This window comes from Phyllostomus hastatus, unplaced genomic scaffold (assembly GCF_019186645.2).
Source record: "Phyllostomus hastatus isolate PE091 unplaced genomic scaffold, TTU_PhHast_1.1 phas_scaffold_385, whole genome shotgun sequence".
Taxonomy (NCBI): Eukaryota; Metazoa; Chordata; class Mammalia; order Chiroptera; family Phyllostomidae; genus Phyllostomus; species Phyllostomus hastatus.
In genome coordinates, this window is record NW_025334026.1 from 904,896 (window position 1) to 920,097 (window position 15,202).

General features: G+C 40.2%; 1 protein-coding gene across 1 annotated transcript in view; it reads right to left on the minus strand.

Moving 5' to 3' along the window:
• Positions 1-15,202, minus strand: part of TXNDC11 (thioredoxin domain containing 11) — a 63,409-nt gene that overhangs the window by 927 nt on the left and 47,280 nt on the right. Inside the window, exons 8-11 of the mRNA XM_045819351.1 lie at positions 12,300-13,086; positions 9,886-10,028; positions 9,406-9,515; positions 5,660-5,740 (exon numbers count right to left, since the gene is read on the minus strand). Of these exons, the coding sequence (XP_045675307.1) occupies positions 5,660-5,740; positions 9,406-9,515; positions 9,886-10,028; positions 12,300-13,086 (1,121 nt within the window). The remainder of the gene's footprint in view (positions 1-5,659; positions 5,741-9,405; positions 9,516-9,885; positions 10,029-12,299; positions 13,087-15,202) is intronic.

The following is a 15,202-nucleotide window of genomic DNA, read 5'->3' on the forward strand; positions in this document are numbered from 1 at the left end:
TAAACGTGTGTCTGTTCCTGAGGACAAAGAGCAGGGTTTCTATTCACAGCCTCCAACAAGGATGAGGGCTGTCAGGCCTAAGCCAAAAGCCAGTGATACAGGGCACGGGGAACACATGGGCGGAATGATCTATGTATGCTCTCAGAGGTCCAGGGGCACATCAGGAAGGGTGTCCTGGGGCAGGGCTGTCACCCATGTCGCTCTTGTGGCCATCAACATGCTTGGTACAATAAAATAGGAAAAACCTGAAATACTCAGCCAAGTTTCTTCAGCAAGCATTTATTCTATATTACCCAAGGCAAGAGTTCTTAACTACGGGTTACTGTACCCCTCAAAGGACATTTGGCAACATCTGGAGACATTTTGATGGCCATGATGGGGGAGGTGTTACTGGAGCCCTGACTCTTGACAAACAGACCACCCCAGGGACTCTGAGGAATTAAAGCTACGCTACCTGGCCCTAAGAGCACAGGAAAAGGAGGGAGGATGACCATATTAAGGGGGTTTGCCCCAGAGTTTCACTGCACGTTTGTTTTGCAAAAAGTTCCTTTTAGAACTTGTCATTTGACTTCCGGCAAGATGGAGGAGGCATAGGTGGACGCACCATACCTCCACGCACAACCAAGATTAGAACAACAACAATTTAGAGGCAGAATAACACCCAGAACTGACAGAGAATTTATCTGAATGGAAATCGGACAGCCAAGAAGTTGAAGTAGACCCATTCATCCAGACCGGTAGGAGGGGCGGAGACGAGCAGCAGCCAGGCGCCCGGTCGCAGCGGAGAACAGGGAGAACTGGGCACATAAGGCAACCGGGAGGGAGCGCGTAAGCCATTCGGGGTATGCAAGATCGCAGCGGGTGGACCCTGAGTACACAAGCAGCAACTGGCGGACCCAGTGAGGCTGCGATTGTGAACCAGGGCAGAGCGCACAGCCCAGGATCCCAGGGAAGGGACTGAGATCCCAGGAGAACAGAGCTACCGCCATTGTTCCCTCCCGCCCCCGCCCCCGCATACAACGTCACAATCTAGCGACTGGGGTGCCCAGCCCTGGTGAACACCTAAGGGTGTACACCTAAGGATTGCCCCTCACTATAACTGGAGTGACTTGTCTCAAACAGAAAAACAGATCAATGCCCCAGGGCTCATCCTTTTGAGCGACCAAGAGATTGCCAATCTATCAGATGCGCAGTTCAAAACACTGGTGATCAGGAAGCTCACAGAATTGGTTGATTTGGGGTGCAAATTACATGAAAAAATGAAGGTTATCATAAAAGAGATGAAGGAAGATGCATGGAGAACCAATAGGGATGGGAAGGAAACTGGAACTGAAAACAATAGAGTGGACCAGATAGAAGAAAAAATAAAAACCAAACAGGAAAGAATGAAGAAATAAGAATTCAAAAAAAACGAGGAGAAGCTTAGGAACCTCCAGGACATCTTTAAACGTTCCAACATCCGAATTATAGGGGTACCAGCGGGGGGAAGAGGAAAAGCAACAGATTGAGCACGTATATGAACAAATAATAAAGGAGAACTTCCCCAGTCTGGCAAAGGAAATAGACTTCCAGGAAGTCCAGGAAGCTCAGAGAGCCCCAAAGAAGTTGGACCCAAGAAGAAACACACTAAAGCACATCATAATTACATTAGCCAAGGTAAAAATGAAGGAGAGAATCCTAGAAGCAGCAAGAGATAAGGGGACAGTAACCTACAAAGGAGTTCCCAGGAGACTGTCAGCTTATTTCTCAAAAGAGACCTTACAGCCAAGAAGGGGCTGGAAAGAAATATTCCAAGTCATGAAAGACAAGGACCTATATCCCAGATTACTCTATCCAGCAAAGCTCTCATTTAGAATGGAAGGGCAGATAAAGTGCTTCTCAGATAAGGTCAAGTTAAAGGAGTTCGTCATCACCAAGCCCTTATTTTATGAAATGCTAAAGGGACTTATCTAAGAAAAGAAGATAGAGAAAAGACATGTATAGTAAAAGGACAGCAAACTCACAATTATTAACAATCACACCTAAAGCAAAACCAAAAGAAACTAAGCAAACAACTAGAATAGGGACAGAATCACAGAAATGGAGATCACATGGAGGGTTAGCAACAGGGCAGTGGGAGGAGGAGAGAGGGGAAAAGGTACAGAGAATAAGTAGCATAGATTGGGGGAGGGTAAGAATAGTATGAGAAATCTAGAAGCTAAAGAACTTATAAGTATGACACATGGACATGACTAAAGGGGGGGATATGGGTGGGAGAGGGTGTGTACAGGGTGGAGGGGAGTGAAGGGGGAAAAAATAGGACAACTGTAATAGCATAATCAATAAAATATATTAGAAAAAAGAACTTGTCATTTAATTGTCTGATGAGCAAAATTTCTACCACAGATATATTTCCCTGTGTATATACAACCTGGCTCAATACATCAAAACCACCTGCTTGACACATGAGGTGGACAAAGGTTACTGTTGCCTTAAGAGCAGGGCCTGAGGCACCTGCCCAGGACCAACTCACAGCAGGGCTACTGCTCACTGCCAGGAGCTCCCAGACAAGTGGTTTCTCTGTGCCTCTGCACTGCCCCATCTGTAAATGGGTAACAAGGTATCATCTCCCTCACAGGACTGCTATAAGGATTACATGAGTTACCCAAATGCTCAGTGAATGCTAGCTTAAAAAAAAATCACACTGTTCCTTAAAAAAAAAAAAAAAAAAACAACAACCCAGAAACCACTCATTAAAAGCTTGTACACACTCTCTACACAGAAGGCCAGTGGTGAGATACCTAAGAAAAGACAAATGGTGTTCTATTAATGGGTAGTCCTTTCCTTAGGAAATAAAAATCACAGGGAAATTAAAACCAGATATACCCCATTATATACAATAGTTATGGAAACTTTCAGGTAAATGGAATAATTTCAAACATTTTGAGGGTAAAGTATATAACCACACCCGCCTTTAAAGCACAGTTTCCTTAACATGTAAGCTTTCTTCAAGTGGGGCCACCCAGCCATTAGATCGACAACTAAAACCATCCTGGCCTTTGCAAAATGTGCAAAGAACAACAAGCAAAAGCTGATCTGCTACTAAGTCTGTAGCACAAATCTGGGATAGGGCAGACAGTAAATGTGAATTACCCTCCCAGGAAAGAGGTGCTGAGACACCTGTGTTTCTGGAGACAGTTATAGGGCCAAAAATGGCATTTCTAAGCATGCCATTTTAGAGTTCCTAGAGCAATCACCATGAATCTATCTTATGGGTATGCTAAAATGCTTCCAAACTTTTTAGAAGTAGCAAGGACACAAAGTGTTAATAAACTGTTTCCAAAAAAGTAATCACTTTGAAAGTGTGGAGGCAAAGGTCCCAGTGTTTGTCTGACCCTCCTCCAGATTCACTAGTAACATGTTCATGCACCTCTGGCATGGAAAAGGCCAAATATAAAAATGACAGATGGGGTGTATGGTATCTACTCTAAAGAAGACACCATCATACTGAGGGAGGGTGGGCTGCTCCTATGAAGTGAGGTCCTTCCTCAGGGGACCCATTAGAGTGAACTACCCCCTTCTCATCCAGCACCTATGTTTTGAAATGTCACAGAGTGGTGGAAGGAAAAGTGGCTCTATGATGTCCCTGAAGAGGAAGGCTGGCCTGGCCAGGAGGAGGAGGCAGCCCAGGTTGTACACTGTGGCAGAGGACAAGCTCTTTCATGTGGTTTTCTTTTCATTATTATAAAATAAGATGTGCTCACTATAGACAATTTGCAAAAAATCTAAAAAGCATCTAAGAGACACCCCCGGATCACCTGTAATCCTCACTCCTCCAAAATAATCATTGATAACATTTGACCTCTTTTCTTCCCTTATGTACACCTTTTAACCAGTTCAAATTTATATTTTATCAAAACACATATTTTTATATTCTTTTCACCAATAATAACATAAGCATGTGTATGTGAAAAAGTCTCATTTACATCTTATCAGTCTTTTTCATCTTCTCTTTTGCAAGATGTGTCAGCTCATATACTTTGCCCATTTACCTTCTGAGTAAACTGAACACTCGCTTTGAACCAGCTTATAAGGAGCTTACTTCACTCCTATCATTTATTTTGAGAAAGTAAGAAAAATTCCATTCCAAAGCAGTAATACTTTTCATTAAAATAGAACTGGATAGTCTTTTCATTTTTAGTATTTACCTTCTTGATTTTTCAATTCAAGGAAAATAGTAAAGGGAATCAGTGAGCCCAATGTGGGTCTGCTGAACAATGCTGACTACATCAGACAACTTTAGAATAAAAGGCACTCAAGCCAGACTTAGACCCCCAAACACACAACCCTAAGTCTCTATGTCTTTCCCTGTCTATCTCAATACATATTCATGGATTCTAGGTGCTGATAACTTCTTTATGCAAAGGCCAGTGCTGGATCTTATGACTTTAATACTCTTCTAAGCTGTGTTTGGATTCCAAAATTATGCCCCATTAAACTTCATGCCCAACTTGTGTCCCACATAGATGAAACTGCTAGTGTTATTGTCCACAATTCCATGACTGTGTGGCTCTTTAAAGCTTCTTAGAAAGAAAAAGGCTCATCATGACAAATCAGCAATAGAACAGGGTGAGTCACAATCTGTTTTTAGTGTGTGATTTGACAAGACCCTGCTACCACAGGAAGTATTCTAGAAAAAATTCTTTGTGATAAAGAGGAAAAAACAAGGAAATGATTCAATATATATGAAGGAAGCACTCTCCTGGTGAAACACGAAAACACAGCAGTGGCTGCAATAAATGGTAAAAGTGAGTTTGGGAAATAAAAGCAGTAAATGTCACATGTGAGTTAGAAACCTCAGCAAATGTTTTTCTCCAGTAAAGGTATTGTCAAAGATATGTAACTGGGTCTCCAAGGACCCACCCTTTTAAAAACAAAATGGAATCTGTAAAAAGGGAGAGAACATCTGGTTTATTGGCTTTGAAGGCCAAGAGTTAGTTTCCCTTTGTACCAAAACATCCGCATCCACATTCACTAATTGCCAAGTCTCATCTCCTTGGCTAGTGTCCCGCCCCTTCTTGCTGGGCTTTCAGGGTAGTTGGAATAATCACAAAACTTGGAGTACCACTCAAACAAATGTGAGGAGATCCAGGTGACAACTGTGTGGTGGACATTCACAGAAGTCTGCACACCTGGGAAGAAGGCTCCTTGACCCCTATTTCTTCCTCACACAAGAGGAACAAGGTAGTCATGGGCAGGGCTCAATGAGAAATGACACATGAGAAAGCTTGTGCAGGTAGGACCAAGACCCTCTGTAAGGCTCATCAGATGCTTGTTGTTTTGCCCCACAGAAATGTGGTACTCTCTGTTGTCAATCCTGGCATCTACTGTATGCTCATGAAGGCCAAGAAAGCTAATGAGTTCTAATAGTGTTTTACACTATTCTCGTGTAAAACACCCTGGGCAGACTTCTTTCAAAATGACACCACAGCTGTACTGTGACACTAAAGCCCTTTGACCTTTCATCCCTAATGGCACATTTTTTGAATGATACATTTTATTCAAAATAGTTTAGTAATAACTAATGATTTACATTTCACTTCTATGAAGTATCTTAAATGCATTTCATTTTCAGCAAAAGAATGCCATCTGCGCAAGTATGAAAAAAAATCTGCATTACCTGTTACAGGGAAAAAATAATACAGTAGGAAGACGGTCAACCATAAATTCCCAAGGAAGATCATTTTGAGATACATCAATCCTAGAAAATGGAAAGAACAGAAAAAGTAAAAGACTTGCCAAGAAACTCCAATCTGAAAGAACCTTCTCAAATAACTGAATAACCTAGACCATTTTTAACTGAAGAATCTACAGCACTTTCTGCAACCAGCCTTCTCAGTAAGTGCACCATCAGGTTTAAGTTGGGCACAGCTCATGCAGGAAGCACTGATACTTCCTGACATGAATCTTCCCACTTCACTTACTGAGTGGATATGTAATGTCCTGAAAGTAAAAATGAACTTCCCAAAAAACGCCTCACTAACACCTCAGGAGTAGCACACCTACCTGATGAGATCTGAGTAAGTACTTTAATCCCTGAATTAGCTCTGGAAAAACAAGGGAAATGACTGTACAAAATATATCAAGCCTATCTGAAGATGAAAGAAAACTGGAAAAGAAATACTATAATCTATTTAATATTTTGTAAATCTGGATGCAGGCCCAAAAAGGTGTATTTTATCTTAGCAGATTTAAAATTAATTTTGTAAAAACAGAAAATGACATCTGTGCTAAATTACCCAACCTGCCTGTGTTTAATTACTATTGAACTAGGTGGTAGCTCCTCTTGCAGCTGGCTATGAACAGGACATGCATGCAGCAGGGCCCCCACCCCCCAGGGGCTGCTCAGATGGAGCAGAAAGAACATCCTAGAAGGAGGGAACCAGTAGAGGGCTGCTCAGCCCTACTTTCACAAATACTGCATAGAAAACATGGAAATGTTCTGACTCATTAACTTGACGGAAGTTTTCAGAAAGTATTGGGGAAGGCAGGATGAGTGCCATGCATTTGTCCAAAAGGATGAAATTCATTTAAAAAATGACATAACCAAATTATAATAATTTTAAACAGTTTTACTAATAAAACAACACTCCTGCCTACCTAAACATTAGAGTTCTATTTTTTAAACAAGTGGTATCAAACACTTTATTATATAATCAAATATGTTTTTCCTCCTGATTTTTACTTCAAAGAAAGACCAAACTTTAAAATTAACTGTGTGTTTCATCCACTACCTCCCTTCAATTACTTGTATGCAAAGCACTGTTCTAGTGAGTGGGTAAAAATCCAAGCACCTGCTCAAACATAATTTACTTAACATTCTTCTACTGCTGCATATAAATAATGTTGCCATGCTTCTATGGAAGTCCTATTTCCTTAGTTCCCCAAAGTGAAATTAACTGGGTCAAAAATGTATAACCATTTTTGTGATTTCTTACAATGTTGCTAAAATGGTTTCCAAAAAGGTTATGCCAATTATTAGCTACATCTGACTGTGCTAATTTCACTTTGTTTTATCAAAGATTCTGTCACTTCAAAGCATTTGTTAATTTAGTAGGTATAATGGTACACTGTTATTCTTTTAATTTACATTTATTAGATTACAATTTCCCCAGTTTGTTTATTCTCCTCTTACATGAAAAACCTACTCATGTCATTTCTTCACAGTGGAATCCCTCTTAGCTGTTTCTCCACCTTGCCCCCAATTTTTTTTTATTGTGGTAAATGTAACATAAAACTTACAATCTTAACCATTTCTAAGTGTACATACAGTTCAGTGGTATTAAGTACATTCATATTGCTGTGCAACCATCATCTTGCAAAACAAAACTCTATACCCATTATCTCCCATTCCTCCCATCCCTGCAACTCCTGACAACCAACATTCTGATTTCTGTCTCTATGAGTCAGACTACTCTAGGTGCCTCAAAAACCACACAGTATATGTCCTTTTGTGTCTTATTTCACCTAGCATTAATGTCTTCAAGGTTCACTCATGTTGTAGCATGTGTCAGAATTCCCTTCTTTTTAAAGCTGACCAGTTTCCTTTCAACAGTTTCTTAAACCATTTTAGTTTTTCAGGGTCTGGGGTATGGACACCTGATTCTGAATCCCAGTCCCTCATTTACATGCTCTGTAACTCTGGGCAAGTTACCTAATCTTTCTGCACCCCAATTTCCTCCTCAGTAAAAAGAGAATGATACTCATATCTGTTTCACTGTATGTTCTGTGGATTAAGTCATAATATGTACATATAAAAATTTCTCAGCACTGTAACTCCTCAAATTTGGTTCTGATCAGCACTTATAACATATAAGAAGTGAAATATACAAAGTCTGCCCCCCCAAAATCCAGCCATTGTTAATATGATGAGAATGGTTTGCACCACACTGATGTACCCTGGCAGTGAAGAAGAGTGGATGGGAATGCACATGCATGAACAATGACAACTTCCCTGTTCTAGTCAGTGGGGGCGGTAGACACCACTGAGTGAGCATGTGTACTGTGTGGCTGTCACATTCAAAATGACAGCGAGTACAGCAATGAATCTACATCAAATTTTGTGTTAAGCTGGAATATTCCACCATGGAAACTATTCAGATGATTCAGAAGTCTGCAGCTATGGGCATTTAGTGACTGGCAGCTTCATCATAACAATATGCCTTCTCACACATCATGTCTAGTGCAGAGTTTTTTGCATAATATCAAATCACCCAGGTGACTCAACCCCACTGCAGCCCAGATTTGGCACTCTGAGACTTCTCGCTTTTCACAAAACTAAAATCACCTTGGAAAGGGAAGAGATTTCAGACTGTCAATTAGACTCAGGAAAATACGACAGAGCAGCTGATAGCAATTGGGAGAACTGTGAGAGGTCCCAAGATTCCCACTTTGAAGAGGACTAAGGCATCATTGTTCTATGTACAATATTTCATATCTTCTTCAATAAATGTCTCTATTTTTCATATTACATGGCTGAATACCTTCTGCACAGACCTTGTATATGCCATAAAATACAACTCTTGTCCTTTTTTAGTCTGTTTTCCTTATTTATTTTCATTGCACATTTTTCTAGTGGAATTTGTTTCTTTCTTCCATTATTTTTTAAAACTGTTTCACTTTGGAAAATTTCCATCTCTCAAAGGAACTAGCAAATCTATCTTCTATTTTTTTTTAATGATTTGATCTTATATAATTAATTCCAATCTATCTGGAGGATTTTGGGGGTGGGGAAGATATATCTAAAATTTTCCCCCAAACTGCTTACTACCTTATCAAAAACTCTTTGTCTTGTTCTTACAGAACAATAATTTAATTTTTTTTGTTTACTAAAGAGCCCACAAACAGTATCTACAGAATCACAAAAACAGCACACGTGGATACCAACCAATCTTTCCTTTTCATTTATGAATGAGGAGAAAAACAAGGTGTGGTGGAAAGATTTACTCCAGGTCCCAGGGCTGGTTGGCAGCACATCAGGGACTGGCCCCCTTTAACTGAGTCAAGGCCCTAGTGCTATGCAACTCCTGAGCACTCTTCCCGTGGTATTATAGGAAGCTGGCCACTCCAGAGGGCTGTTCTAGCTCCCGGGTCAGCACTGCTCCCACATAACTGCACTCACACTCCTATGAATTAAATCAGGGGTATACACACTCAACATCATGGAAAAAACACTCAGAATCCATCTGGAAATCTTTGGTTTCAATGAGGTTTTGCTCATGACTTTAAGCTGACAATTAAATTCAACCAAATCTTCCCCAAGGTTAATGAAAAAATGGGCAGACCCTTGAAAACCATATGGCTAAGATGTAAGAAAGAGTGAAGTCAAGAACACAGTCCAAGGCACTGTAGAACAGGTTTCCTTACCTTGCCACAGTGATTGTATCTGCTGGCAGGAGGCGAGCTAGCTGGATGAAGACGTGATTGAGGGATGGACAGAAGCCACACCACTGTGCATAATAAAGCAGCAAAACATCCTGTGGGAAGGGGGAAATTGGCTGTGACTGGTGCCTGGGAAATAGCTTCTTGGGCCCTCAGTCTGCTTAGAACCCAGTAGGCATTCAATAAATGCTGCATTATATATATATATTTTTTATATATATATAAAATTTATATATAAATTATAATGAAAAAATTGATCGTCAGATTTTTCCAGTTATGAGCTTTGCCTTCTTAAGGTCGTTTTGCAATTAGAAAAGCCCATGTAATTCACACATGTTCTGTAATAAGACTGTCACATGGTTAATCTATATATCAAAACCAACTGCTCACCCCCAGAATTACAGCTTTAGAAATAATTTAATAGGGATAGATGGCTTGATTTTTGCCTCTCTCATGATTCCGTACCTGCTTTTGAAGGACTACTTCCCAAAAGGTATCAGTTGTCACTTCAGTGATTAAATGCTGAGAAGAGAACTGGGCAGAGTCACTTCCAATAAGATGCCTTTTCAAGGGACTGTAGAGAATGCTGAAGTTTTGAATAAAAGACTCTAAAAATAAAGAGAAAATGAGATCAACTCTTCTCTAAGTACAAGGAGAGTGACCTACTTTAAACTCTACCTTTTAAAAATTAGGATGGCTTGACAGGTTCACATTTTTAGCAGTTCACCTGCATGCAAAACACTGAGCCAAGATGCCCAGGGTGGCACCAAGTTAATTTAGCCTTGGTGTTGTGAATTCAGCAGACAGTAATTTAGATAATAAGACACCATACATTGTTAGATGCTCTCATATTCAGACTAGGAATGCTATCCTGTTTTATCTTAACAAGACTGGTCCACAAATAGACACCAGAGATTGTTTAAATTATCAACATGCCACAATCTTTTAAGAGATTTCAACCTACAATACTAAGACCTTTAAGTATAACTACAAATGTAATAATTGCACCATTCTACTATAATGTATCAGGTATTTAATACTAGTTAATTTGAGGACAAGGAGCTATGATTTTTGTTTCCTTTATTGAAATTCTTCAGGTTTCTTAAAATGTTAGAAAAATAAACTCAATTATATTTAGCAGAAAAGCACATTAAAAAACCCATAAATAATCCAAAAACCTAACTTGAACCAATAGTATTACCCTCCCCACAAATGCCACTGTATTATCTGAAGCAGCAATAATCTGAGTTTCACTTCTTTTTCTTTCATCGAACTCTCTCCATTTGGAGGTCCAAATTAACAATACAATGTTCTGCAGAGGGAGAGGAAGTAAAGAATGTCATATGAATACTAAAGAGAATTCATTACTAGCACTGAATAACACTTTGCTGGCTATGTTTTTGAAACATAAAACAAAGAATTATTTGCTAATCTGCATGAGGCTTAAAGTCTGAGACTTCCCCAGAGACAGCTGATTTAAGAGTCAACACTCAAAACCAACAATGATACCTAGGAGACTTTTTTAAACAAGGACCCCTACACATTTTGTCACCAACTACAGGACAAAGAATTAAGCTCAATGTTTCAGAATAAATAGAGAAAATGAAAAGAAACCTTAAGAAGGCTTCTTTCAGATTATGCTTAAATTCAAAATGAACACATTATGAACTCACTGAGTGCTTGAGTATAACTGAACAAAATTCAGGAAAATCCAATAAACACTTACTTAAAAAATAAAGGCCTGTTTCATTTTAAGAAAACTCAGTACACCAAAATCTAACTTGAGAAAACATGAACTAGAAACAATTTGTAAAATTAATAGAGTATGCACTTCATAGAGTAACTGGTCACAGGGTCCTTTAAATACTCAGAAGACTTTGTGTTTATAATATATCATTTGATTTAGAACAAAATCAGTATTTACACAAACCTTTTCAAATGTGTCTAATGTGAGAAAGAAGCTTCACCTAGACTTTTAAAAAGACAGCTGAAATGACTGTTATTTAGGGGCTCTGAGTTTACTGTTATTGCCATACTTTCTAAAACTTGAACACAAAAAGGTTTCCTTCCCTACCAAATTCCTCTTGTCGCCCTCCATTTGGCAAACACCAACTTTCCCCATGTTTCCAATGAGGCTGAACTAACATGGCTTTTGAATTCTCACTTCCTGATGTGTATATCAAGGATGTCAGCACAGTCCTGGGAATAGGGCAGTGTGGGTTAGATACTGCAGCGGCCAACTCCCAAGCAGCCCCAAGGGCAATCTCTTCTATACTGGGATCTTACCTCCCAAAAAAGTGTTTCTTGCTGGTTTGCAAACTGACACTTGGTTGTTACAATCTAGGTACCCAAGCTCATAGCAGCATTTCCCAACCCTTATAAAATAGCAACACAACAAATTAGGCCTTGACACATACATTTAGATCTCTGACACAAAAAAGGGATACCCGCAGTTCAATTGTTTCACTGCTTTCTGTTTAAGTTTCTTGAGAAAGAAGCTGCTGTTAGGACTCACACTCATCAGAACCTTGGGACATTCACACTAGAAGGACTCTGTCACAGTGGCCAGGCTCCCGACTGCAGCTCTCCCAACCTTAGAAACGTGATAGACGGTGCCAATCTAGCACGTAGGACTCTTATCCTCCAAGGGCTAAATTACCAACTTACCCAAAATTTGGAGCTAGAAAATCTCTATTTCGTTTAATAGACAAAATTAGCTTCTTGTAAATTATGACCAATTGTAGCCTAAATATTTCAAGTGACGCCCATGACCAAATGTAATGAGATTCCCTAGGTAAAAGTTACCTATGAAATTATGCAAACTTATTTTGAAATTATGCAAACTTATTTTGCTTGGGGAAGTAAAGTGTCTACAGTACCTAGGGTGAACTTCATAAGAGCTTGATTTGGATCCAAGATATAGTGAGACTCTTCTTTTACATCAACAATTGCAGCAAATTCTTTCACCCGAGTGGTGCTAGGAGCACCCAGTCTTTCTGCATATAACCAAAACAAATTTGAATCCAACAAGTAGAGGTTCAGGGTCTTGTTGGTTCTGCAGCTCAGGCCTGTGAATTTTGTGCTGTTCATGTCCACTTCAGGAAAGATATGCCTGTTCTCCTCAATGTGAGGAATGGAGCCTGGGGTATCAACCTCACATTCCTTCTCAAGGGAAGAAAATGCAATGTTTGGGGATTTGAAGCCATCTGGTTCAGAATCAATTAAGCCTGTCATACCCCTGTTTATGGTCTTGCAACATGCAGTGTAGTAGCTGAAAGGACTGTAGGAACTCAGAAAATTGCTACACTCCATGCTATCTGATATCACATGATAAAAGGCCTGCTCCTTGAGGTAGAAAGAATCCAGAGCTGCTGCCATCTCGAGGAAGCTGCACTGTGGCACGCTGACCGAGCTAATGCCCACGGCTGTCTGGTTGACACATAGTTCACAGACATTGTGGGTCCTGGAGATGGAGTGCCACTGGGGCAGCACCACAGTATTACAGCAGGGGGATACTGTTATCAGTGGTGGGTCCAGAAGCTGGGCTGGGGGCTCAGGTGCCAAAGACTTGAACACTGGGGCATCCACTCGCTGCAGGTGCTGAAGGAGTCGCTCCACCACCTGGTCCCCGTGACAGTTGTTGTACTCCAAGGCCACTTCGGTGATCTGAAACATAGGGTGGAGTGCATGAGAGGTATGGGGATGACCTAGGGAGAGACTCTGTAGCTGTTAGGCCTGGAAATCATTCTAATCTGATTCATAAGTAGGAACCCTGGCCAGAAGCATTGTGCCAAATAGGAAGCTGTCACACCAAAATCTATGAATAAAGAGACTTGGATTATTTTTCAGAACATATCATTCTGTTAACAAATAGTGAATCAACTGCTTAGACACAAAAGGGGTCTTTAGGTAGATGTCTTAGCCTACCATATGACAAGAATGAAGCCTGGAAGGGTGAAGTGGCTCACCCCTATAATATACATCCAAGTTGCCAAAAAAACAGGAACAGAATTTAAATCTCAACTCCCAGCTGAGTGCATTTTCCATCTTTAAAACTCACCTACACAATTATCTTTCTTCATCTAACCCAACAGTCTAAAAACTTCCCAAGTATTTAATGAGTGGATCAAGTTATTTCATGCCATATATTTTTTCAGATAAATTCATGCCTCACAGGCTGTGAATTCATTCTGTTCCAACCCATAGTCATCCCTCTTGCCTTTCCCCATAACCTCTTCCTTCTCCTGTACGGATACACAGGCCTGCGTATCCTCTTCACCATCTTCAGGAAAAAGGCCATCATCAAACTGGAAAAATCAGCTGATTCTCAATTTCTCTTCTGCATCACTGCAGGCCTCAAATCCAACCAGCATTGACTTCAGTTTCACAAAACAGGCCCCTCGTCTGCATCCCCACGGCCACTGCCTCAATTCAGGCCCTTGAGTGTCACAGACCACCATTTTCTTGCCTCTGCCTTAACTGAGCCTTCATACTGTGACCACTTATTTTTAAAAATACAACCCTAAGCAAGAGACTCCTCTGACAAATGACATTTGATGGCTCCCTATTACCTGTAGCAGAAAGTCTAAAAACAATTGGCCTATGTGTGCCTTTCCATTGCCATCTTACCCTCTTTAAACCAATCAAGGCCTTCTCACAATGCCATGCCTTTGGAGGCTTAGTCAGGACCTCCTCCATCTGACAAACCTCATTACCATCCTCAAGACCCAACACCAGGGTGGCTACTTCAGTAAAGCTATTCCTATCCACACTGAAAGAGTTGGGCTCTGCATCTTTGGGTCCAGAAGCCCTTCCCAGAGATTCTTGTGTCTGCTGAGACACCCCTCTTCCCCACAAACTATGGATCTTCACGGGCAGGGATCACATTTGATTTATTCTGTTATCTGCAGATTCTAGTAGAGGGCCAGGCACAAAACAAATGCTCAGTAAACAAACACCTGGTAAACAAGTGGCACCTCAGGGTAAAGTACATGTTCCCATTTCCTGGTGAAATTAACCGCTTACCCTGAGATCAATATTAGCCATTTAAATTTACATTTCATTCCAAAACTCTTCCATTTCCAAACTGAGTATCTTTCACCACCCACTACTCACCCCAGTTTCATGAGAAAGATGAGTAAGTCATTATAATTCAAAATGTATTTACTCTATAAAATAGAATATGCTAACTTGGATCAAATCTTGCCAGTGAGTTAAAAGGTTAAGTCACTCAGGCTCTTGTTTCATTAAATATGTGTCTGTGTGTAAAATCCATTTAATGAGTGCTTTTTCAATTTCAAAAAAAAAAACCCCAAATTTTCTAACATATGATATTTGTATAGAGAGAGTTAATTCAAGACATATGCATTTGTACAGAAAAATGAATAATTTGAAAAGTTCTTGGGCATAAAAATGGTCACTTTAGATGACAAACCGGTGTTTTGTTTCTTCCCCACACATAAACTTCTCAGCCCTTTTGGATAAGGCTCTGATGGCACACTACACTAACAAGGCCAGGCCTCCGCAATCCACAAAGAACCCACCTGCCCTCTGGCCCCACCTGGTACTGCTTTATGTTCAAAGACACAACAGTACACTACCACTTCTACCCATGTCCCCTCAAAACCCCCAAATTCAAATATTTACTGTAGTTTTTTTACAGAAAGTCTGAGTATATTAAGGACAGCAAAATTCCTTTAAAAAAATCATCTTTCCTTATCTTTTTAATTCTTATCTCTCACAAAGAAGCATGTTAAGGATATTTTTAATTGAAGACAATACT